Source organism: Pleuronectes platessa, chromosome 10 (assembly GCF_947347685.1).
Source record: "Pleuronectes platessa chromosome 10, fPlePla1.1, whole genome shotgun sequence".
Classification (NCBI taxonomy): Eukaryota; Metazoa; Chordata; class Actinopteri; order Pleuronectiformes; family Pleuronectidae; genus Pleuronectes; species Pleuronectes platessa.
The window spans coordinates 27,268,120-27,291,553 of NC_070635.1; the positions used below are offsets into that span (position 1 = coordinate 27,268,120).

A 23,434-nucleotide genomic window follows, 5' to 3' on the forward strand; every position below is an offset into this window, starting at 1 on the left:
ACACACAACCCCCACACAAAGGTCAAAGGGTGAAAGTGTGTGTGGTTGCATGTGTGTGTGTTTTGTCTACTCTCTCTTGTTGTCTTTTTAAGTGGGGACAATTTGATGCTGTGGTGATTTGTTGTTTGTGTCTGATGCCAGGTGTCAAACCTCAGTTATTTTTGGGACTGATAGATAATGTGTCTGTAGCACAGTGTATGGGTGTATTCACAGTAGGGCTGGGACGACCCACGACTTAATCGACGTCATTGATTACGTAAATACGTCGACTCGTGGAACATGCGTTGACATGTTGTATGGAAGGTGGCTACGCACAGTCAAAGCATGGACTCACCTGAAGTGACTTTTTTTTTTTCTTTTAATAAAAATATTTTGGACATTCTGGTCAAAGATGAGCTCACCTTTGTTCACACCGTGAAGCGACGAAGGAGAGGTAATCGAGCCGCCGCGCTTGTGCGTCTCCGCCGCCGGGGACTTCGCACAGCGCTTCCTGGAATATTCCTCTCCAACGTGCGCTCACTCTGCAACAAGCTGGATGAACTCCAGCTACTAGTTAGTAAAAACAGAGACTTCTCCTTATCTTCCGCTATGTGCTTCACGGAGACGTGGCTGTGTGGATCTGTACCGGACTCTGCGCTGCAGCTGGCTGGCTTCCAACTTTTCCGAGCGGACCGCAACACGGAGCTCTCCGGCAAGACGAAGGTTGGAGGTATCTGCTTTTACATTAACTCTGGCTGGTGTAACGATGTGACAGTGATTCAACAGCACTGTTCTCCTGATCTGGAATATTTTTTCATTAACTGCAAACCCTTCTACTCCCCCCGTGAGTTCGCTTCATTCATTCTGGTCCGTGTTGACATCCCACCGCAGGCTAACGCATGCTAGCTGATCAGATACTGTGTGTGGAGCGGACTAACCCGGAGTGATTGTCCTCGGTGACTTTAACAAAAGAAATCGCACCCGTGAACTCTCCAAATATAAACAATTTATTAAATGCCCGACCAGAGAGGAGAACATTCTGGATCACTGCTACACCACAGTAAGCAGTGCTTATCACGGTGTCCCCCGGTCTGCACTGGGACTCTCGGACCATGTCATGGTCTATTTGATCCCTGCATACAGGCAGAAATTAAAACTCTGTAAACCTGTTGTGAGGACTTCAAAGTTGTGGACCAGTGAGGCTGTGGAGGATCTTCAGGCGTGCTTTGACTGTACAGATTGGGATGTGTTCAGGACTGCTACTAATAGTCTGGATGAGTTTACAGAGGCTGTGACTTCTGTGAGGACAGCTGTGTTCCATCACGCACCAGGGTGTTTTACAATAATGACAAACCCTGGTTCTCAGCGAAACTCAAAAAGTTAAGGTTGGAGAAGGAAGAGGCGTTCAGGAGCGGGGACAGAGACAGGTTTATAGAGTCCAAATACAGGTTTAGCAAGGAGGTGAGAGAAGCTAAACGACTGTACTCTGAGAAACTCCAACAACAGTTCTCAGCCAATGACTCTGCCTCTGTCTGGAGAGGGCTAAGGCAGATTACAAATTGCAAGCCCAGAGCCCCCCACTCCACTAACGACTCACACCTGGCCAACGACTTGAACGAGTTTTACTGTCGCCTCGATAGACAAGGGGACAGTCCTGAAACCACCCCCCATGAAACCACACTCCAGCCCATCAGGTGCACCTCCCCCACCACAGCAAGGGTCTGCATCTTCCCACAACTTCCCAACTCAGAATCCCCCCCCCTCCTCCCCTACCACAGGGACGACTCTCTCCATCCTGGAGAGGGATTTCAACAGACTCTTCAGGAGACAGAACCCCTGCAAAGCAGCCGGGCCAGACTCTGTCTCTCCATCAATCCTGAAGCACTGTGCTGATCAGCTGTCTCCGGTGTTTACTGACATTTTTAACACCTCATTGGAGACCTGTCACGTACCAGCCTGCTTCAAGACCTCCACCATCATCCCTGTCCCCAAAAAAACTAAGATCGTTGGACTCAATGACTACAGACCCGTCGCCCTGACCTCTGTGCTGTAGGGCTGGGTATTGCCTACAACCTCACGATATGATACGTATCGCTTTTGAATAATGACCATGTCCTGCACAGAATTGACTACAACAGTTGTTCTTTATTATTCCATATAACAGCAAAGGCGAAGTCTTAGGGATCGCACCACTCAAAATACTTAAAATTCTGGCCATTAAAAGATCTTAAAAGTAAAATAAAATAATTATCATTCTAATCCCAATAAAAAAAAGCAATGCCATGGATCTGTCGCTCACGCATCTCCTTCCAAGATCCCCGGATACGGTGTTTTTAATTTCCCTCGTAAGTGCCGAGTCTGTTGCTTGAACATGAGCGCAGTTGCACATCTGGGCATTCAGCGGTTCTATAATGTCCTTCGGACATTACGAGTGTTGCAGGTTTTAGCGGCTAAAGGGCATTAGCCTCATCTTCAGCACAGGCCAGGTCCGCTTCAGTTAAGGTCCACAGCTCCTTGGCATTCTTCCACACCTCAGTGGAGAATAAGTAAGAAACAGTGGGCGTCTCGAGCGCACGTTGAGCGGCCAAATTCAGACTGCGAGCAAAGCATTTCACGTGCAATAACTCCGCCAGTTTTTCCGGTGTTTCTTCCTTGCTTGTTTTGAGTTGAGACGTGTGCTGTTTTTGCCTATGCTGCCCCCTTTGGCCTTATTGTGCACTGCACCATAGGTGAAGTTTCGTTTTCAAGGGGGCCGTCAAAGCATTTGATGCCGTATCGATACAATAGCATCTGCATCAATGCGTGCATCGGCATGACGACCTCACGATATATCGCCATATCGATTTTTTTAGCACAGCCCTACTGTGCTGATGAAGGCATTCGAGCGCCTCGTGCTGTTCCACCTCAAAGCCATCACTGACCCTCTCCTGGACCCCCTGCAGTTTGCCTACAGAGCCAACAGGTCTGTAGACGATGCAGTCAACATGGCCCTTCACTTCATCCTCCAGCACCTGGACTCCTCAGGAACCTACGCCAGGATCCTGTTTGTGGACTTCAGCTCTGCCTTCAACACAGTGATCCCGAATCTGCTACAGGAGAAGCTCTCCCAGCTGAGTGTGCCCAACTCCACCTGCAGGTGGATCACAGACTTCCTGTCTGACGTTTTCAAAAGCTCTTTATTTTTCATGCAAACCTTATTTTACTTGAAATGGGAAAATAATATGTATTTCATTAGTACACTTATTTCAGTGTGAAAATTAATAAACATTATTGAAATACTATTAGTTTGTCAGGTTTTGACCTCATACAGACTATTATACAACTACTAGGCTACTTAAAGATAATATTTTTGATAGACTGCTAAACTTGAATTTACACAGTGTTTTGATATTCCTCGACAACTTACTTTGGTTTTCATTCATTTTGTTGATTGACAGCTTAATGTAGATATTACTTTTACTTGAATGGAACAAGCTCTTCTGGAAAGATATAGTACTGTAAAAGGCAGTTATGCAGTTCAGACTGGGCTAAATTCTGTAGTGGAATAATGACTTGTCGTTAGATTTGTTTGTATTTAGGAAAAGATTGGCGACTGTGCCTGAGGGGTAGAGCGCTCGTTCTCCAACCTGAAGGTCGGCATTTTGTTCCCCAGTCTTTCACATCTGCATGCCGAAGTGTCCTTGGGCAAGATCCCGAATTGCCCCTCATAGAACAACAAAGTGCTGTTAATAGATGCACTGTATGAATGTGTGTGTGTGAATGGGTGAATGTAAAACTTTACTGTAAAGCGCTTTGAGTGGTCAGCAAGACTAGAAAAGCGCTTTATAAATACAAAACCGTTTACCTTTAATAAATTAATATAAATCCCACGAGTTTTGAAATCTTTATTTTGATTAATTAATACAAATAAAATCGATAGGTGCAGCCCTAATTCACAGGTATTCAAAACCGAAAGCATACCAACCGGTGTTTTTTTGTCTCAGAGCCTGATGTTTTACCTGATTGCAGGCAAGTGAAGTGAACAAAATAAAGCAGAAAGCCCAGCCAACGTGACCTAACCCGAATATAAAAAAAAAATCTTCAAATCTGTCCGGACCACACAAGTATACACAATATCTGTAAGAGCCACTATGCAGCAAGTGTGTGTGTATAGTTAAATATTTATGTTTTGATATTTTCTTATAATTTCCAGGTTTTTTAGTTTAAGTTTTGTATAGTTGAATTATATTTTGTATATTGTGTTCTCTAAATTCAAGTATATTCTGTTTTGAGCACTGTTTGCGTCTTTTTTGCAACGGTTTGAAGAGGCTGTAAGGCGGTTCTTCATATAGGTGCATGGTGGAGCCAGCACGGTTGGTTAGGGACGCGCAAGAAGAGTGGTGTGTGAGTCTGTGGAGTAGGGCTGCAACTAACAACTATTCGGATAGTCGATTAGTCATCGATTATTGAAACGATTAATCGACTAATCGGATTATGAATGACAAAAATTCTCAATTGCTCTTATTTAGCCAACAGCTTTTAAATTTAGCGGGAGGTTGTTCGAGGCATGTGATGACTGAAAATAAAGACAATAAAGATTGATACTTTATTTAAAAAAAATGTCTTTTAATAAATTTTGCTGCATATAAGGGTACTGTTGACACAAAAGCAAAGACATCAAGTTTTTGTCCATTTAAAACCAAGAACAGGCCAAGTGCTGATACTAAAAATAAATTTAAAATCAAGTATCCATTGTTCCTGTTAACAAAAAGGACAGGGAAAGTATCAGCAATAAAAACATCAAAAAACCGAAACTTCAGTCTTCTTCAGACTGCATAACTGTGATTAAAAAAGACGTTTGTCAGGCAATAAGATAAGATTGCGTTTTTAAACTTGTTAAAAAAACGATTGGACCATATTTTTGTAATGGATTCTAGAGTCCTGCGCACAGGTTTATACGTTTATATAGCAAGCTAGCTAACAGGCTATCTTACCGAAGCGAGTCCGCATAGTTTACGTTACGATGTCAAACCTTCTCCTCAAATGCGCGTGTCCTGCTTCCATGGAGAGCAGGTCCGCCGTACAGATATTGCACGTAGTTTTTTTCGGGCTATGTTAAGGGTGAAGTTCTCCCCGCGATGCTGTTGCAGCGGACGCCGCCATTGGTCTTTTGTCGACGACGTCGACTAATCGTTGCACCCCTACTGTGGAGTAGACTCAAACAAGTTTTGAGCATGACATTTATGTGAAATGTGAGTGACATTTACGTGAAGATAACGGGAAAGTGATGGTTGATGAGAAAAAGTGACATTGTGACCAGCTTGGAGTTAAGGCATGCCAATTTTCGATAAAGGATCGTTTAAACAATGGGTCTGAACTGTGCTGGAAAGGAAAACAAAATACCTCACTTCAATTGTAACCCGCCTCCTGGATTCGTTTAACAGTGGGTTATCACTACGGGACGGGTTCTGTTGTTTGGACACAAGTCAGCTGTAAAAAAATACTCCTCAGACCCAACAAGTGGCCATTGTATGGAACTGAGTTGAACGGCCACTACAATATCCCTGTATCTTTGTGTCTTAACTCTCAACAAAACTAATAAGAACTACCAAAATACTACCTCAGAGAAAGCCGTATGTGAGGGATGGTAAATGGTCTGTATTTATAGAGCACTTTTCTATTCTTGATGACCACTCACACCTCACATTCCAGTTTTGCCATTCACCTATATACTAAAATATTCATATCAACTGCCACCACGATTCGCCATCACGGTAATAATCAACGATACATAATTGCATTATCATTGAATAAACCATATTTTCAATGACATAGCTTGGAGGAGAGGACAGGCTGATTCAGTAAAATGTAGCCTTAATGTTTTATAGCAGGGGTCTTCAAAGTTCTTCAGGCCAAGGACCCCCAAACTGATGGAGAGATGGAGCAGGGACCCCCTACTATATACATTGTATAAAATTGTGTTTTAAATTAAACTGGGCCTAGTACCATGTATAAAGATAGCTGACCTGTTATTGTGCATTCAATACTAAGCTATTCAAATAATATACAGGTTAATATATTCAAGTTTTTATTTTAAACTTGTGCAAGGTATAGGAGCTGCAGTGTGTGCATTGCTGACTGAAACATAACGTCTTCTGCCTCCATTTATCCGTTCGCTACAATATGTTGGTTCCATGTTAATGTGTGTTTAAAGACATTTAAATTTGTGGAAAAACAATTGGTTGGACCAAAAATTACAAATTTAAAAAATATAAAAAATTGTCTAATCAACCAAAGATTTCACGACCCCCTGCAGTACCTCCACGGACCCCCTAGGGGTCGCGGACCCCCTTTTAAAGACCTCTGTTTTAAAGGTACTAAAGCATTTACAAGTCACTCAAAACAACTTTTACTCGTCCAATAAAATGAAAGGCAGAGAAGTCAACTTCTCTGTCAACTCTGCTGTCAACAACTTTATGCTAATTTGGCCTTAGGGAATAACATAGTTTAACAGATGTAATGTTGTTCTTTTACCACTTTCAGTGAATAGGTGTTTGTTGTCTCATTGTATGAAAGAGTGGTCAATGTTGTAACCTCTGAACACATTCAAATGATTTAAATGAACTTGATGGCCTCTCTCCTCATCACAGCAGAAAAAAGTGACGGAACATGTGACTTACAGTGCAAATGATTCAGCCTGCTGGGGGAATAATGACACTGCAGATGCCAGACTTGTTTTAACAAGTGGATTACTGTTCTGATAAAATCAGACTGGTGCTTGGACACAATCTGATCTTTAGCCAGTGCAAGAGTCTGTACACTGTGTCTTGGAGTCTCACAGAATGCAATGAGAAACTAGACCTGTATACTGAATAGTTTTGAAGCCTGCTAAGAGAAAGCATTCATGTGGATGTTGTAACTAGGGATGGGCGTTCGATTAAATTGTCTTAGTCGATCGTCGGGAGAGTTAATGACGAATTTTCGATTAATCATTAATATTTTCAAGTTCAAAAATTCACTATTTATAAGCTACATTAAAATACAGAAATGCAAAAAAAGCGTGTTTCCTCATTGACATCTTTATTACAAGATGAACAAAATATGCGCTGCCGTAATCTTAAGCAGCGGAGCCGACAGCTAGAAGCCGAAGCTACTAAACACAACTGACCCTCGTTTTTTTCCCCTCCAAAATAAAATAATAATAATATAAAAAAACATAATGTTAAACAACAACTACAAATATATAATACTTAGGTCTGACAGGTTTTGCCAAATGTAACTCAAAACTATCAAACAAGGTACAGAGTCGAGTAAGCTTCATAAAAATAACCAGTAACTCACATACAACTTCAGCACCAGCCTACGGATTTGTGTTGAGAAAGATGAGCATGATAACATGCTCTGGGGTCAGACGCGAACGCAGCCTGGTGACCGTCAGTCCAGCCGCCGAAAAAACCCGCTCTGAGGGGACTGACGTCGCCGTGATACACAGGTAGCTCCGTGCTAACTTGGCTAGCCTGGCCGCGGCTCCGGTGTTTGCGCTCCCCTCGTCCGTGTCAGACAACGCAGGCTCCTAGTCTCCCCCAACCTCTGGGATAGCTTTGCAGTGTTGGCAGTGAACCAAGTAATTTTTTAACTCAAAATGGTGCCACGCTACACTTCGCCGTGTCCTCTTCATGTTTACTTTGGAAATTGAACTACACGGTAACTCGCAGCCAGTCGCAGGTAACTGAGTAGGACTGTGGCGTTTTTTTCAAACACTGCCCCCCGTGGTCAAATGTGTAATTAGCGAATTTCTCGATGAAAAAATTATTTCATCGACGAAATTCTTAATGATCAATTAATCGATCGTCGATTAATTATGCCCATCCCTAGTTGTAACCTCTGAGAATTTCTTGTGAATATTGCAGAGGTATCATGACTCCATGAGAGTCAAACAAGCAATCCGCTAATACACTGATTCTCAAACTATGGTACGCGTACCAACAGTGATACGCATAAGAATCTCAGAAATATTATAATATTATTGTTAAAAAAAACTCACCATCTTGGCTCCTTTTCTTCTGTTTGGAGGAAAAGACAGTATCAGGAAGAGCCAGGTTGAAGGTGAAGTGGACACCAACAGTAAATCGAGCGCAAGTGCTAGTAGCTACGTTAGCAGCGCCAGTGAAGTCTCCATAGCCCCTGCTAGCAAGTAACGGCACAAAACAGTAAGGAGATATGATGCTAGTTACCTCCAATTTGGATTCAGTAGGAGTAGAAGCAGGATGAGCCCAGGCCGAAGTGTGTGGTATGTGGCAATATTCTCAGCAATAAATCCATGAATCCATCGCATTAGGGCTGCACGATATTACGAAAACATGCGATAATGTTGTTTAATATTAGGATGACGATATTACTTGCGATAAATAAATATAAAAAGTCCCTGGCTAAGTGTTGGAAACAGTTTTTAGTGTCTCTGTTAGTAGTTTGAATCATCTCTTGTGTCTCTGTTATTCACGATGTATTGTAACAGTTGGTTGTCCTTTTAATTGATAAACACATTTGAAAGTGAATTATAACATTCAGTGAGCACCCAATTTGTGCCAAAATGAACAGAATTTATTTAAATGTAAATAGTGTGTTAATGTAGATTAACTCTGAAAAATCTTTGACATGAAGTGACATTTGCACATGAAAGGATAAAATAATGAACAAGAGAGGGAGGGAGGTCCTGCCAGATCAGCTCTGATGAGTGTGTGCAAGTGTGAGTATCACAGGAAAAAACAACACAGTTATTCACAGTTTCCAACAAGAAACCACTGACATGCCCTACACACTTCACAAATAAAACCTGGCATTCACTCAGTATATGACAGACTGACTGGGAGTCTGTCCTGTGCTGCCCCCTGCTGGTGAATACGTGTTAACAACAGTCAGAGTTCTGCTCAATCAATGAGTCTGCAACTCCTTAAATATTCTGTTTACAAACTAAAAACATTGTTTCCTACTTGAGTATGGAATATCATAAAACTGTAGAATTATTTTGAAAAAAAGCTTTTCCCCCAGAGATATTTTGACTTGTCATGCAAGAGCACAAGTGTCACTGATGACGTTGATGTGGCTTTACTCAAGCAAATCATATAAGTACATCAAATTGCAGTAGGGGAAACTTTTGTTTTTTTCAATAATCATTTATATGTTTTTTTTCAATAGATTGTTGGCTTAATCAATATAGAATAGTATACATCTTATTTCTTTAGTAGTAGCCCTACTTTCGATTTTATTATACCAAATTGTAATACTATTTAAATAGCCTCAATAAATTAAACAAGGTAATGTTTTTTAATGTGGATTATTTTTATTTTGGAATGACCTCTCTTGAGCTGCTCTCAGACATGTACTGAACTCTGTAGGTCCTCCGTATTTTCTCTGGAGGTGTTTTTTGTGGCTCCATCTCCGAGGTTTATGACCCTTCTATCACGCAACAGAAGCTTAAATTTGAAAAACTGATATCTCCCTGTGAAAAAGCTGTAACACAGACATACAAGACAAGACATGACATGAACTGCAGGGAAAGACTTTTCAGGTTCTAATCGCCACCCCTCTCTCCTTTTCTCTGCAGCTGAACTGGAGTTTGTTCAGATCGTCATCATTATCCTGGTGATGACAGTGATGGTGGTGGTGATCATCTGCCTGCTCAACCACTACAAGCTCTCCAACTGGTCTTTAATTACACGGCAGAGCCAGGCCCACAGGCACAACCATGCCCTTCAGCAGGTAAGTCTGTCTTTCGGCGTGTGCTCTCATGCGTACCTGCAAGTACATGTTTGAGAAAGTGAACGAGACAGAAAATAAATGTTTGTATCAGGTTATATTTATCTGTTCTGGCCAGGGCTCCAGACTTACATTTTACATTGCTTGCACTGGTCTGGTCGTAATTTAAGTGCACCAGCACATAATTTAGGGTGAGCCCAAACATTTCCACTGTGCCTTTTAGCACTTTTTTCTTGACAGTTCCCATATACATTGGTAATTTCTTGTCTAGGGCTGGGTACTATCACTGATTTCTCAGATCATTTAGATTCTGACTCACAAGGTGAGTGAATGAGATTCACTTATTTCATTGTACAAGACCAATTTAGCTTGTTGTGAAAGAAATTCTCGGAGAACTAAAGCTGTGCAAGATAACCTCTTACTTAGTACATTATCAAAGATTTTAAGATAACTATAAGATAACAATTTTTTGGGGACAATTTGTTATAAACAGATTAATTATAAATTATTGCGATAAATTATTTTTTATTGTCATCATTTGAAACCATTTTACACCACTGATAAAATTATAATATAGCATAATCCTGCAAGTTAACCATTTCAAATGGCAATTCACTTTTAATTGTAAAGAATATTCAGTCTGACATTTGAATAAGAATTAAAAATATTAAAATATCCTGAATAAATAAAAATAAACACCAATAAATAAAATGGACTCTCTGGCTCTGTTAACAAAAATTGCCTTTTCAATAAATATTGAATATCTGGTAAAGGATATATGTCACAATATGATTTAGATGAGGTTTTAGGTTTGTTTTGTATTAGGTTAGTATTCCAGCATTTCCTATGGGATTGTGTGAGTAAAGCCTGAAACATGCTTCTGCGACTGCGTCTGCGTCTTTTCACGCCGCTGTGGCGCAAGACTCGTTGTCATTCATGCTTCCCCAACCGTTGCGCGTCTTACAAAGCAATTCCGCGCCAGAACACTAGGCGGAGTAATGCTTTTTGTCGAAGACGACCTGAGAGACGCCTTCTTTCTTCTTCATCGATTGTTTATTTACATAGCTACTGCGGCTCCTTGTAGCCTTTTTCAGGCGGACAAATACGCCAGTCAGTGACGGGTTATACAAGTGGACATACTTTCGGATCTCTTCTGCCAAACGCTCTTCTATTTGGTCCATATTCATTCTTCTAAATCTCCCGTTGTTTCTGACTGTATTATGGGGCATGAAACCGGAAATGCAGCTCCAGAAGGGATGTAGAGCAGACCAATCACAGCCTTGCGGGCTGAGTGAGCTTGCGGAGCTTTGCCGTAAATTTTAGAAAAGTGGGTCGACGCTCGTCAGCACGTAAGAAGGGATACATAAGCACGTAAGGGACCCGGAAGGGCTCTTGCGCTTACGGGCCCGTGAAAACGCAGAAGCATGTTTCAGGCTTAACTGTGTCTGCACTTGTCTGTCGCTCTTCATACACAAACATTTATTTAGTCATTAATCAATGGTGTTGGATCCTGAATCTGGATCGTTCCGGTTGTTTTAACACTGATGTCCTAGCTGTGCACCTAACGTCTTGTGTTTTGTGTGATAGGTGAACTTAGTGCACACAGAAGGTTTGATTTTGACTCTGGCAGTGATTTTCTCTCAGGATCTATGCCAATAACATTTTTTTTTTTTTTTTTTTTACACATCTTTTTATTGTTTTTTTCGTACACATACAGCAATAATTCACACATACAGTGTATACAAAAATTGATATAGGTAGAAAATAGCAGTAGGATGTCCTACACGATGTATGATACTAACAAAGAGCTTAAACTGAGCCAGAACGGACTCCATGAACCACAATTAACCCTTGACCCTTCCCACCCACTGACAAGAAAAAAGCAAAAAAACCAAAACATACTTTACATTACATAAAAAGAAAAAAGTGTCATAAGTGGAGGCAGGCCAAACAGGGCTGTGTAAGGCTCAGGGTTAAGATCCACTTCAAGCACTGTTGAAAGTGTATCAAAAATTTGGCACCAAAAGCTGGTGAGGATCGAACAGGACCAAAACGTATGTGCGTGATTAGCAGGCGACTGCTTACATCTATTACAACTGTCACTGGTGCCTGGGTAAATCCTCGCCAATCGGACGTTTGTGTAGTGCACTCTGAAAAGAACTTTACACTGTAATAAGCTGTGCCTGGCACATATAGAGGACGTGTGAACTAGCTTAAGGATTTGGTCCCATTGGTCGTCTGAAACTGGAACTCCTATCTCCTGCTCCCAGGTCTGCTTCAGACGAGCCGTTTGGTAAGGGTTGAGGGAGTCAATGGAATTGTAAATCACAGAAATGGAGCGCTTTTGAGCAGGATCAAGGGCGAGCAAAGAGTCAATCAGAGACCCGGGCGGGTGGTTGGGGAAGTGTGGATAGGCAGTTTGGACAAAATGCCTGACTTGAAGGAAACGAAAAAAGTGAGAGTGAGGTAATTCAAACCTGGCTGCGATCTCTTTAAAATCAGTAAATGTATTTTCATTGTAAAGGTCTTTGACATATAATAAACCTTTGTTTCACCAGATTGTAAAGGTAGGGTCAAATGAGGAGGGAGGGAATAGATGGATCTTGAGGGGGAGCCGCGCGGTAAGGAGGGACGGTAAGGAAAACTTTGAGGACCGTTGTTCTTTCAGAGCCCATGATGGGCCTGCGTCGGCTCCTCTGTCAAGCCAATGACCGATTTTGTTAAAATTGCATGCCCAATAGTATTGGATAGGATTGGGTAGTGCAAGACCGCCCTGCTTTTTGGAGAGTTGTAGAACAGCTTTTCTAGTACGGGGCGGCTTATTCAACCACAGAAACGACGAAATTGTCTGGTCCAGCTGCTTAAAGAAGGACCGTCCAATAAAAATCGGAATGTGTTGGAACAAATAAAGAAATTTGGGGAGAATCACCATCTTAACCAGGTTAACTCTGCCAGTTAGGGAGAGAGGGAGGGAGCACCGAGTCAGATCTAGCTTGCAAATTTTTTTTATTAAAAAGGTCCTTGAAAGATGCAGTCACAAATATGCCAAGATATCGAAACCCCTATGAAACAACTCTAAATGGGAAAGAGGATGGCGGCATCTTCTAAGACAGTTCATTTATTGGAAGAAGTTCACTTTTATTAAAATTTAACTTGTAACCAGAGTATCTGCCAAATTGGGTTAAAATGTCTGAGATAACAGGGATGGATGAGGCTGGGTTAGACACATATAATAACAAATCGTCGGCATAAAGGGACAGCTTGTGGGTGACATCATTTCTGGTGATGCCCTCAACACGCCCCTCCCCCGAAGCCAGATCGCCAACGGCTCGATAGCCAGAGCAAATAGGAGGGCGGAGAGGGGGCATCCCTGTCTGGTCCCCCGACAGAAGGCAAAAGGGGGCGACCTCAAACCGTTTGTAAGGATATAGGCAGTTGGAGAGTCATAAAGCAGTCTAATCCATGCAATAAAGTCGGAGCCGAAACCAAATTTAGACAGGACGCAGTACAGATACTTCCACTCAACCCGGTCAAACGCTTTCTCAGAGTCTAAAGAAATTACCACCTCAGGTGTGACAGGATTGGGGGAGCCGATAATGTTGAGAAGTCTCCTGGTGACGGACGAAGAGTACCTTCCGGCCATGAACCCAGTCTGGTCTGTAGAAATTAGGGTAGGTAGGGCTTGCTGCAGACGAGTGGCTAGAACCTTGGCAAGAATCTTTTGGTCCACATTTAAAAGTGAGATGGGCCTATAGTTACTACATTCAAGGGGGTCCTTGTCTTTTTTTTAATAAAAGAGAGATGTTGGCTTCTGATAGGGTTGGAGGCAATCTCCCACTATTAAAGGATTCGTTGTAGACATTAACCAAATGTGGGATTATTAGGGTTGAATATGTTTTGTAGAATTCTACTACAAACCCATCTGGGCCAGGGGATTTGCCGTTCTGTAGCTGCCCAATCGCCTCCCGCACTTCCGCCGCTGCAATCGGAGCGCCAAGTTTATCAGACAGATTGCCATCAACTTTGGGATATGAGAGATCCTCCAGGGGATTGTGGTTCTTCCAGATTTCAGGTGAGTACTCTGAGGTATACAGGTCAGAATAGAAATTCAAAAACGCATCATTTATCAATTATTGAATTTTATCCGAGGGATCAGTCTCGAAAGAGCTGCGGTTCTAGCTTGATGGGCAAGAAGTTTGCCCGCCTTATCTCCCATTTCGAAATAGCGTTGCTTTGTTTTTAACAATTGTGTTTCAACCTTGGATGTTGACAGGAGGTCAAACTCAGCCTGGAGTTTAAGACGTTGGTCATAAAGGGAGGGAGTAGGGGCGGCGGCATGTTGTGTGTCGATACTAACTAGTTGCTCCGAGAGCCAGACCACCCTTTCCACGTCCGCTTTTTTCTGCCGAGAGGCAAACGAGATCGCCTGTCCCCTCAGATAAGCTTTACACGCCTCCCAAAGAGTGCTTCTTGTGACGTCTGGGGTGTCGTTCGCCTGAAAAAAATTAGCTATTTCCTCCTGAAAAAATGTTTTAAAACGTGAGTTATTCAATAAAAAGTGAGAAAGCTTCCACTGAGTATGTGGAGGACTGTGGTTTGGAAAGTTTATGACAGCGGATGTAGGAGCATGGTCCGAGATCACTATACTGTCTTCTCTCTCTCCCTGTTGCTCCACTGCTCTCTCTTGCTCCGAGTGTCTTATGTTTACTTACTCCTCTGCCTCCCTTAACAGTAGAGGTACTTGTAATAAATGTAGTGTGTTGGTAGCGATGGAGGCGAGGCTTAGCGACTTAGAAGCTCGGCTCAGCAGCTTAGAAACTCCGTTAGCTGTAGTTAGCCGGCTCCCGCTAGCCGCGGGGCCACCTAGCTTATCACGTAACTTAGCCTTAACTAGCAGCCCCCTGACTAGTCCCGTTCAGCAGGGAGCCCAGGGCAGCTGGGTGACGGTCCGGAGGGGGCATAGTGCTAGTCTTAAAAAGCCCACGATTAAAGAGCCACCAGCTCATGTTTCAAATAGATTCGCTCCACTCAGCGAGGCAACCGCTGATAAACAAACTCTGATTATTGGCGACTCGGTTCTGAGAAACGTCAGGTTAGCGACACCAGCGACTATAGTTAATTGTATCCCAGGGGCCAGAGCCGGCGACATCGAATCTAAACTTAAGTTAATGGCTAAAACTAAAAAAGGTAAATACAATAAAATCATAATTCACGTCGGCAGCAACGACTCCCGGCTTCGTATGTCGGAGATCTCATTCATCTCATCTCATTTTCGTCCGCTTATCCGGGGTCGGGTCGCGGGGGGAGCAGCTCAAGCAGGGGGCCCCAGACTTCCCTTTCCCGGGCCACATTGACCAACTCTGACGGGGGGATCCCGAGGCGTTCCCAGGCCAGTGTTGAGATATAATCTCTCCACCTAGTCCTGGGTCTTCCCCGAGGTCTCCTCCCCACTGGACGTGCCTGAAACACCTCCCAAGGAAGGCGCCCAGTGGGCATCCTTACCAGATGCCCGAACCACCTCAGCTGACTCCTTTCTAAGTACAGGAGCAGCGGCTCTAATCCGAGTTCCTCACGGATGGCTGAGCTTCTCACCCTATCCCTAAGGGAGACGCCAGCCACCCTTCTGAGAAAACTCATCTCGGCCGCTTGTACCCGCGATCTCGTCCTTTCGGTCATCACCCAGCCCTCATGACCATAGGTGAGGATAGGAACGAAGATCGACCGGTAGATCGAGAGCTTTGCCTTGCGGCTCAGCTCTCTTTTCGTTACAACGGTGCGGTAAAGCGAACGCAATACCGCCCCCGCTGCTCCGATTCTCCGGCCAATCTCACGCTCCATAGTACCCTCACTCGCGAACAAGACCCCGAGGTACTTGAACTCCTTCACTTGGGCTAAGGAGATCACTAAAGTGAATGTTGAGTCCGTGTATGCTTTTGCTAAAACGATGTCGGACAAAGTAGTAGTCTGGCCCGCTCCCTAATACAACAGGTGACGACATGTTTAGCCGCATGTTATCTTTTAACCGCTGGCTGTCGAACCCTAACCCTAACTTTTTTGAGAAAACCTGGTCTTGTTAGGAGAGACGGCGTTCATCCCACTTGGGATGGAGCAGCTCTCTTATCTAGGAATATTACTCAGTCTATAACATGACAACCCATAGTTGTGACCAGGAAGCTGCAGTGCTAAACACTTCTCTGCGCTCCCTCTGGATCAGTCACACAACCCCATAGAGATTGTGTCTGTTCACCGTCCGATTATATTATTGAAATTAAACAAAAACAGAGCGAGAACTCCACACAAAAATCTAATACAAATTAAAACAACCTCTGAAACAACACAGGAAACCCAGACTTTTAAATGTGGTCTTTTAAACATTAGATCACTGTCAAAAAAGGCTCTTTTAGTTAATGAAATAGTCTCCGATTACAACATAGATTTATTGTCCCTTACTGAGACGTAGCTGCATCCTGATGAATATGTCAGTCTAAATGAATCTACTTCCCCCAGTCATATAAATTCACAGGTTCCCAGAGAAATTGGGCGAGGAGTTGGAGTTGCTGCCATTTTTAACTCCAGTCTATCAATTAATCCTAAACCTAAACTCAGCTACAAATCATTTGAATGTCTGGTTCTTAGTCTTCCACACCAATCTAGGAACCACCAACAGCCAATCATATTTGCTGTAGTTTACCGTGCTCCGGTGGCTTATTCTGAATTTTTAAAGGAATTCCCTGAGTTTTTATCAAACTTAGTCCTAAAGACCGATAAAATTATTATTGTTGGTGACTTTAATATTCATGTTGACAATAATAACGATTGCCTTAGCGTAGCATTTATTTCAATACTAGACTCTATTGGTTTCAGTCAGTGTGTACACAAACCTACTCATTGTTGTAACCACACACTTGACTTGGTATTATCGTACGGTGTCGGAATTGAAAATTTAACAGTACTTCCGCGCAATGCAGTTCTATCAGACCATAATTTAATAACCTTTGATTTTTCAATAACTGAATATATGCCACTAATAAAAAATTCATTTTCTAGATGTCTACCTGATAGTGCTGTAGCTAAATTTAAGGAAATAATTCCAATTACATTTAAACCCGTATTAGCAGTAGATATAAACAACAAATTCTTTAAAAACCTGAGCTCCATTGAGATCGACCACCTTGTTGATAGCTCTGCAGACTCATTACGATTAACATTAGACTCAATAGCCCCTCTAAAAAAGAAAAATGTCAAACATAGTAAATTAGCTCCGTGGTATAATTCCCAGACAAATGAGTTAAAACAATTATCAAGAAAACTAAAAAGGAAGTGGCGCTCCAGCAACCATGTTGAAAATCTAATAGACTGGAAGAATAGTGTTAAAGAATATAAAAAGGCTCTCCACAAAGCAAGAGCCGCCTACTATTCAAAACTAATAGAAGAGAATAGAAACAACCCCAGGTTTCTCTTCAGCACTGTAGCCAGGCTGACAGCCGTAATATGATCTCTAATTTAAAGGGGACATATTATGCCCATTTTACCACAGTTGATATGGTTCCTTGTGGACTTAATGAAATGTCTGTAACATATTTTGGTCAAAATACCACAAGGATCATTTAAAACCGCACCCTTTGTACCCTGTCTAAAACAGCCCTCCTCAGATTGACCTGTTTTGAGTGCTTTATGATGATTTATGATGATGTTGCCTAAAGGGAGAATATATAGGGGTGAAGAGTATCAGTCCAAGGACAGAATATTGTGGAACTCCATTACTAACTTGTATACGCATGGAGGAGTCATTGTTAACATTAACAAATTTAAATCTATCTGATAAATATGATTTAAAACAGTCTAGTGCCGTTCCTTTAATCTCCACAACTTGTTACAGTCTCTGTAAAAGAATCATGTGATCTATGGTGTCAAATGAGGCATAAGACCCTACAGGATGAGTATAGGGACAAGTCCATTATCTGAGGCTATGAAAAGTCATTGGTAACTTTTAACAGTGCTGTTTCTGTGCTGTGATGGATTCTAAACCATTACTATCATCACAGGTTTATAATTAGCTAAAACCTCTGAATCAAGAGTTGTATTTTTAAAATGTTTAAATGTGGGAGTGTTTACATCAAATTCATTGTTTTACACAGGCAAAACATAATTTAACAGCATTTTTGTGTAGTGATTGTGTTGGGTGACATGCAGTTCTATCTATGGATATTAAAAAAAAGGTTTAACAGGTTGCTTTATAAACTCAAAACAGAGACGATACAGCATTCGTCAGTCAATTACATTTCTCTCATCTCTCTCCCCCCTCCTTTTACCTTTCTTCTTCATCCTTTCTGCATTCTTCTTTCTCTCTCTTTCCCAGGTATTATACACTCCCCAGGCCAGGGATCGCTTCATTGCTCCCTCCTTTATGCAGCGTGACCACTTCAGCCGCTTCCAGCCCACCTATCCCTACTTGCAGCACCAGATTGACCTTCCGCCCACCATATCGCTATCGGACGGCGAGGAGCCCCCGCCATATCAAGGGCCCTGCACCCTGCAGCTCCGCGACTCTGAGCAGCAGATGGAGCTCAACCGCGAGTCAGTGAGGGCGCCACCCAACAGGACCATCTTCCACAGTGACTTGATCGACATGGGAGGAGGTGGGAGTCTGGGTGGCATTGTGGTTGTAAGGATAGGCATGGGTGGTCCGAGGCCGCCCAGCAGTAACATGGGCTTCAGCGCAGCCAACTCTGGAACCACGGATGCTTGGAGGGCCCCCCACCGGCATACAGTGAGGTGATGTGCCACTACCCCGGCTCTGCATTCTATCCTCACCAGCAAAGCAATAACCCAAGGGTAAGGGGCGCTGGGACCAGGACAATCCCGCAGCAGAGCCAATCAGAAAGCACAATAGTACCTACAAAGGACAAGGACAGCCAGCCGGAGGACCTGGTGTGACTAAAAGGCTAGCAAAGCAGGCTTGGCCACCGACCCCAGACTGAGAAATGTCTCTCCACTTCACCCCTGATGATCAATAAGTGTTCTTGCTCTCTGTCCCTCTGATGTCCTCCTTCCACACTCTCATGCACAAACAAATATTAACCTTAGCTAAAACTAAACAAGGAATGTGAGGAACAAAGACTTGATTCAGGATATATGCACTGCGGAAGACTTTTTTAAGAAAGAACATATAAGAAAAATATATATACTGCTAGCATAGATTGAAACCATTTGCTTTATTTGTCCCCTCGGGAAATGGCTCCATCTTTGGGAACTGAATATTATGATTTTCAGTTTTGTTTTCTATTTTTTATTTTGATTCTTTTCGTTCCTTTTTTTCCGGACCTGTGCACAAAGCGAGAACTGAGGTGAGAATTAAGGACATGAAGAGAGTGCCAAGGTTCATGAGAAAACAAAACAAAGGGTGGAAATTACTCATTATGACATTTCTATGACGAGCAAAAAAGTTGCACTATCCATATCATTGTGATGATATGATTTTTTTGTTTGTTGTTTACATGAAAGGACTGACTGAACTTAAGCTCCAAAGGAGCAAAAAACTAAAACCAACAACAAGTATTATAAGCTTAAATTCTTCCTTTGAAAACCACAAGAAATGCTTGTACCCATCACTGTCGGCTGACACCACAGGCACAGCAAGACTTAGTAAGAGAATAACCTTGTACTGCTTCATGTCTTAGTAAACTTCAGCCTCATGGGGATGGAATCTGCTGTGTAACCAGCTGCTGGTTTAACAAAGCATCTCTAAATTCTCTGGTGGTTTGTTACAGGATTTAAGTAAACTATTAGAATGATGAGAGCTGCTTGGTGAGACCCATACCAATAAGTGGTTAATCTGGCCAGCTGGTTTGATATCAACCTAACAAACAGCTGAACTCGATAACAAAATATCTAGATGTCTGGCCAGCAGCCTGGTCACAGCAAATATGTATTTTCTCAACCCAGTCCAGACCTCTGACCACTTGACACTTCCTTTTTCCAGTTTCCAGTATATATAACTCCACCTACCCCCTTGACCTCCTCTCATTGCTCCTCTTGGAAGAGTTATTTGCCAACAGCCACACTGAAACTCGAACCCTGCCACCATAACAACATAAACATAAAACAACAACAACAAGAAGGCAACTTAATGTCTCTTAAGTCACAAAAACAAAACTTTACAAAGTCAGCACAGCAATCAGGTTTAAGATGAAAATCTAGCCATTTTCTCTGCTCATCGTTTCTTGCACTCTCTTTCCCCTCCTGTCCCCAAAATGCATCCAAGCTGTGTAACAGTGTTCATCATTCTCTCCTTTCATCCAAGTGCAGAAAAGTTGTGTGCAAATGATGACGAGTCCGCTGAAGCCCTTTAAAGTAGACCGGAGTGGAGACCTTGTTAGGCAGTGTGCTTTTGCTGTCTTCTCCCTGTGTGCTTACTGTGTGTATGTGAGTGCGGCACTGTCCTTGTTAACCATTATTATTAATTAAGCTATTAATTATAATTCAGTTGAGTGTCTCTTTAAAAAATCACAGATGCACTATGGTTATTAACATAGGGGGGAAGTGACCTCAGGCTAAAAGCTCAAACAAAGGGCACGCAGTCCTCCCACAGGCTCCAATAAAACTGCACAGTGAAAACAATGTAAACTGAGCAATGTGCAAACTGCGGCTGTAGAGACTGAAAGTACGCAAACAACAAAAATTAAGAACTAAATCTTGAGGAAACTACTTTGCTTTATCTTGTAGAAGATTAGAGGACAAGGCTGGTGCTTATTAAAATTTTCATATGTATAGATTTCATGAAAACACAAAGTAATCCTAACTCTTGATGACTTCTGTACGCTGGCTGTGGCTATCAACCTAAGGACCATTGATTCTTACTGCAGACTTTAATGTTATTAACTTGTTATCCATTTACTAAAACAGATGCATTACCAATCTGATCCCCACAAATACAACCAACTTCTTTCACGTCATTGATTGAGCAAACCCTTTCTGCAAATGAAGACTGTGATAGATGGTGGAAGGCCCCAGGAAACTGGAGCTGTTTAATGTCAAGAACACATTTTAGGGGCTCACCAAAACTGGGTTTCATCTTCTTTTTATATAAAGCCCCAGACATGTCGACATTAGCCCATCTGTAGTTTTAAGAAGACTATTTTCAGTGGCAGCTTACACATGTTGTAATTTAGACTAGTGAATAGGCCTATTTGGGTTGATTCAAAAATCAGTGTCTATGTATGCTAATCAATGGTTTTACCAAGTGCAGGACTGTCACTGATGTGTCTAAATAGTTTATCAAACAACAGTGGAGGCCAGTGATAAAAAGGGAATGAGACACTTGTGGATTGGTTCTGATGTTTGTTGTGTTTTTAGCGGATATGCTGACTATTACAAAAGCCTAAAATATCATCAGATTTCTCCTTTCGTTTGTATTATTGGTGTTATACAAAAATCTAACTTTTTACATGATTTTAGGTATCATTTGAATTTAATACTGATATTATCTTGATACATGATTAGTAGAGACTAAAGAGAGTATATTAATGCAGCAGACAAGAACAGCACATCTCTCTTGTGTTCTGTTAACATCTGTGTGTGTGTGTGTGGGTGTGGGTGTGTGTGGGTGTGTGTGGGTGTGTGGGTGTTACTACATCACTGCTGCTATCGTTGTTGCTGCTACTGCTACCATTGTTGCTACTGCTGTTTCTTATATCCCTTCTCAAGTTCCATCGCCTATAATTAGAAGGAGAGAAATCTGTCTGCAGTGACCTGCACAAGTATTGAGGGAAAACATGGTCTGTTTTTACCTGTCAGAACATTTTGTTACACAGGTCTTGGGGAACATACTGTCCCAACACATGCCCATTGTCTATACAGACCTTCTTTCTTTCCTCACTTTTCTTCCTTCATTCTATTTTCTCTGCTTAGTCTGTCTGCACAGTCATAGCTTGTTAATGTAGTTCTAAAGATAAATGTTATGCTTTTTTACAAGGCGGTTTGCATGTGACTATTATGTGAGTAGATAAGGTGCCAGACTACACCTTGGTGAAACTGCTGGTAGAATCCTTATAGGTGCTTAATGTGAGGGCTGAGCATCAGCCTGCCTGGCCGACTAGAACAGGAACATGTGAGGGAGGGTTGGTTAAGATTGCCTTAAAAAAATAATTTCCATCTCTTTGCAAAGTAAAGTTCATGTGCTGACACGCTTTCCTGGAGTGTGGAGTGCTCCTCTTACCACAGGACCAGCACTCTGTATTTGTGTTTGTGTGTGTGTGTGTGTTTGTGTGTGTGTGCGTGTGTCCTTGTGCACGCGTGCGTGCGTGCGTGCATTCACTAACAATGTTTACAAAGCGTGTTTCCATTGTGCCAGACAGGAGTGGTGGTTCCCAGTGAAGCAGCTTAAGCCATTTCATTCAGTAACAGGCCATGTGTGGAGTAGACATTGGAACCCACTTGTACTCAAAAAGCTCCCACCTTCGTTGTGCCTCACTTCTAACGGTGCTTTTTTCACTAGTCTGTCTTTCTGTTATTTTTAAGGTGCTATATATAACTTGAATACATTATGCACATATCCTACCCAATGGGTAGAAATCACAATGTTTTTTTATGAATGATGTAATATAATGTATAAACAATATAATAATTTTGAGAAGGGAGCATCAAATTTGTATATGCCTACAGTAAAAAAAATCAATAAGTACTTTGTCTTTTTTAATGAGAAAACATGGGTTGCAAGTTATGCTTAGAGGATGGTTTTAACCCAAATAAAAAGATAATATTTTGCTATAAATGATAGTGTGTTGTGATAAGGTTAACTTCTGGTTTGAGCAAGTTGTTGAGAAATTTATATTTTTTAAATTTCTCTTCTGAGAAAAAGCAGTATAGAACACACTAGAACTGCTATAGATGTAGCTGAATGTTGGGCTATACATATAGCATTTCAGCTGATCGGAATTGGAATGGTTAATGTTTTTATACATGATAACTGAACAGAAAGGAAAAATGTTTATTTCCCACTCTTTTTTGTGTGGTCAAGATTAGACCGTTGCACCGGTGTGGAAAATGCATATTTGACTGTCATTGGAATTTCACCCCCTTTATTTATCTTTTTTCTACATTGCAATATCATATTTGACATATTATATTGAAAAAAGGGTGATGTTTAATCTGTAGTAATTTATTTACAGTATGTACTGAAAACAACGTCACTGTAGAGTAACAGCAGAGCATGTTTATTCTTACCTATAGACGATGTACATGGCAACACACCATTTCCTCTTCAAAGCAACAAATAAGGGGCAGTTACTTTGGTAAGAGCTTGGCTATTTTCCTCCAATAGCTTGAAGAAATAGCTTAGGCTCTGACTGATAATTATTTAAATTCTGCCCCTGCAGTGTGCTCCCACTTTCTACTGGCGAGAAGTCTTTACTCAAATGATGACTAGGAGCTGTTTTTACTGTTTCAGAAAACAATAACAATTATAATAGCAAAGATAGCATCTCAACCTTTTGGTGTCACTGTCTTGACAGTTACCATAGGACTGCTTCCATCATTGGTTTTGTAACATCAGTTTGCTTTATTTGCAAAGATTTATTATTCTCATCATCTCCCTCTGTGCTCAGCCCCAGAAATAAAGTTGTGCTTTTGCCTCTTTTTATTTAAGCAATTGTGATGTAATAGGGTTTTGGTCTAAGGTTTGTTATTGCAATACTTTTACAGAAATAAAAAAAAAAAATGT

At 41.8% G+C, this 23,434-nt stretch overlaps 1 protein-coding gene across 1 annotated transcript; it reads left to right on the forward strand.

Moving 5' to 3' along the window:
- Positions 1-588: 588 nt before the first annotated feature.
- Positions 589-23,434, forward strand: ldlrad4b (low density lipoprotein receptor class A domain containing 4b). Its single transcript, XM_053433231.1, is given in 5 exon segments — positions 589-709; positions 1,346-1,840; positions 9,563-9,717; positions 18,074-18,443; positions 18,446-23,434. Coding segments are annotated over 5 exon segments (1,347 nt in total). The 3' UTR covers positions 18,652-23,434.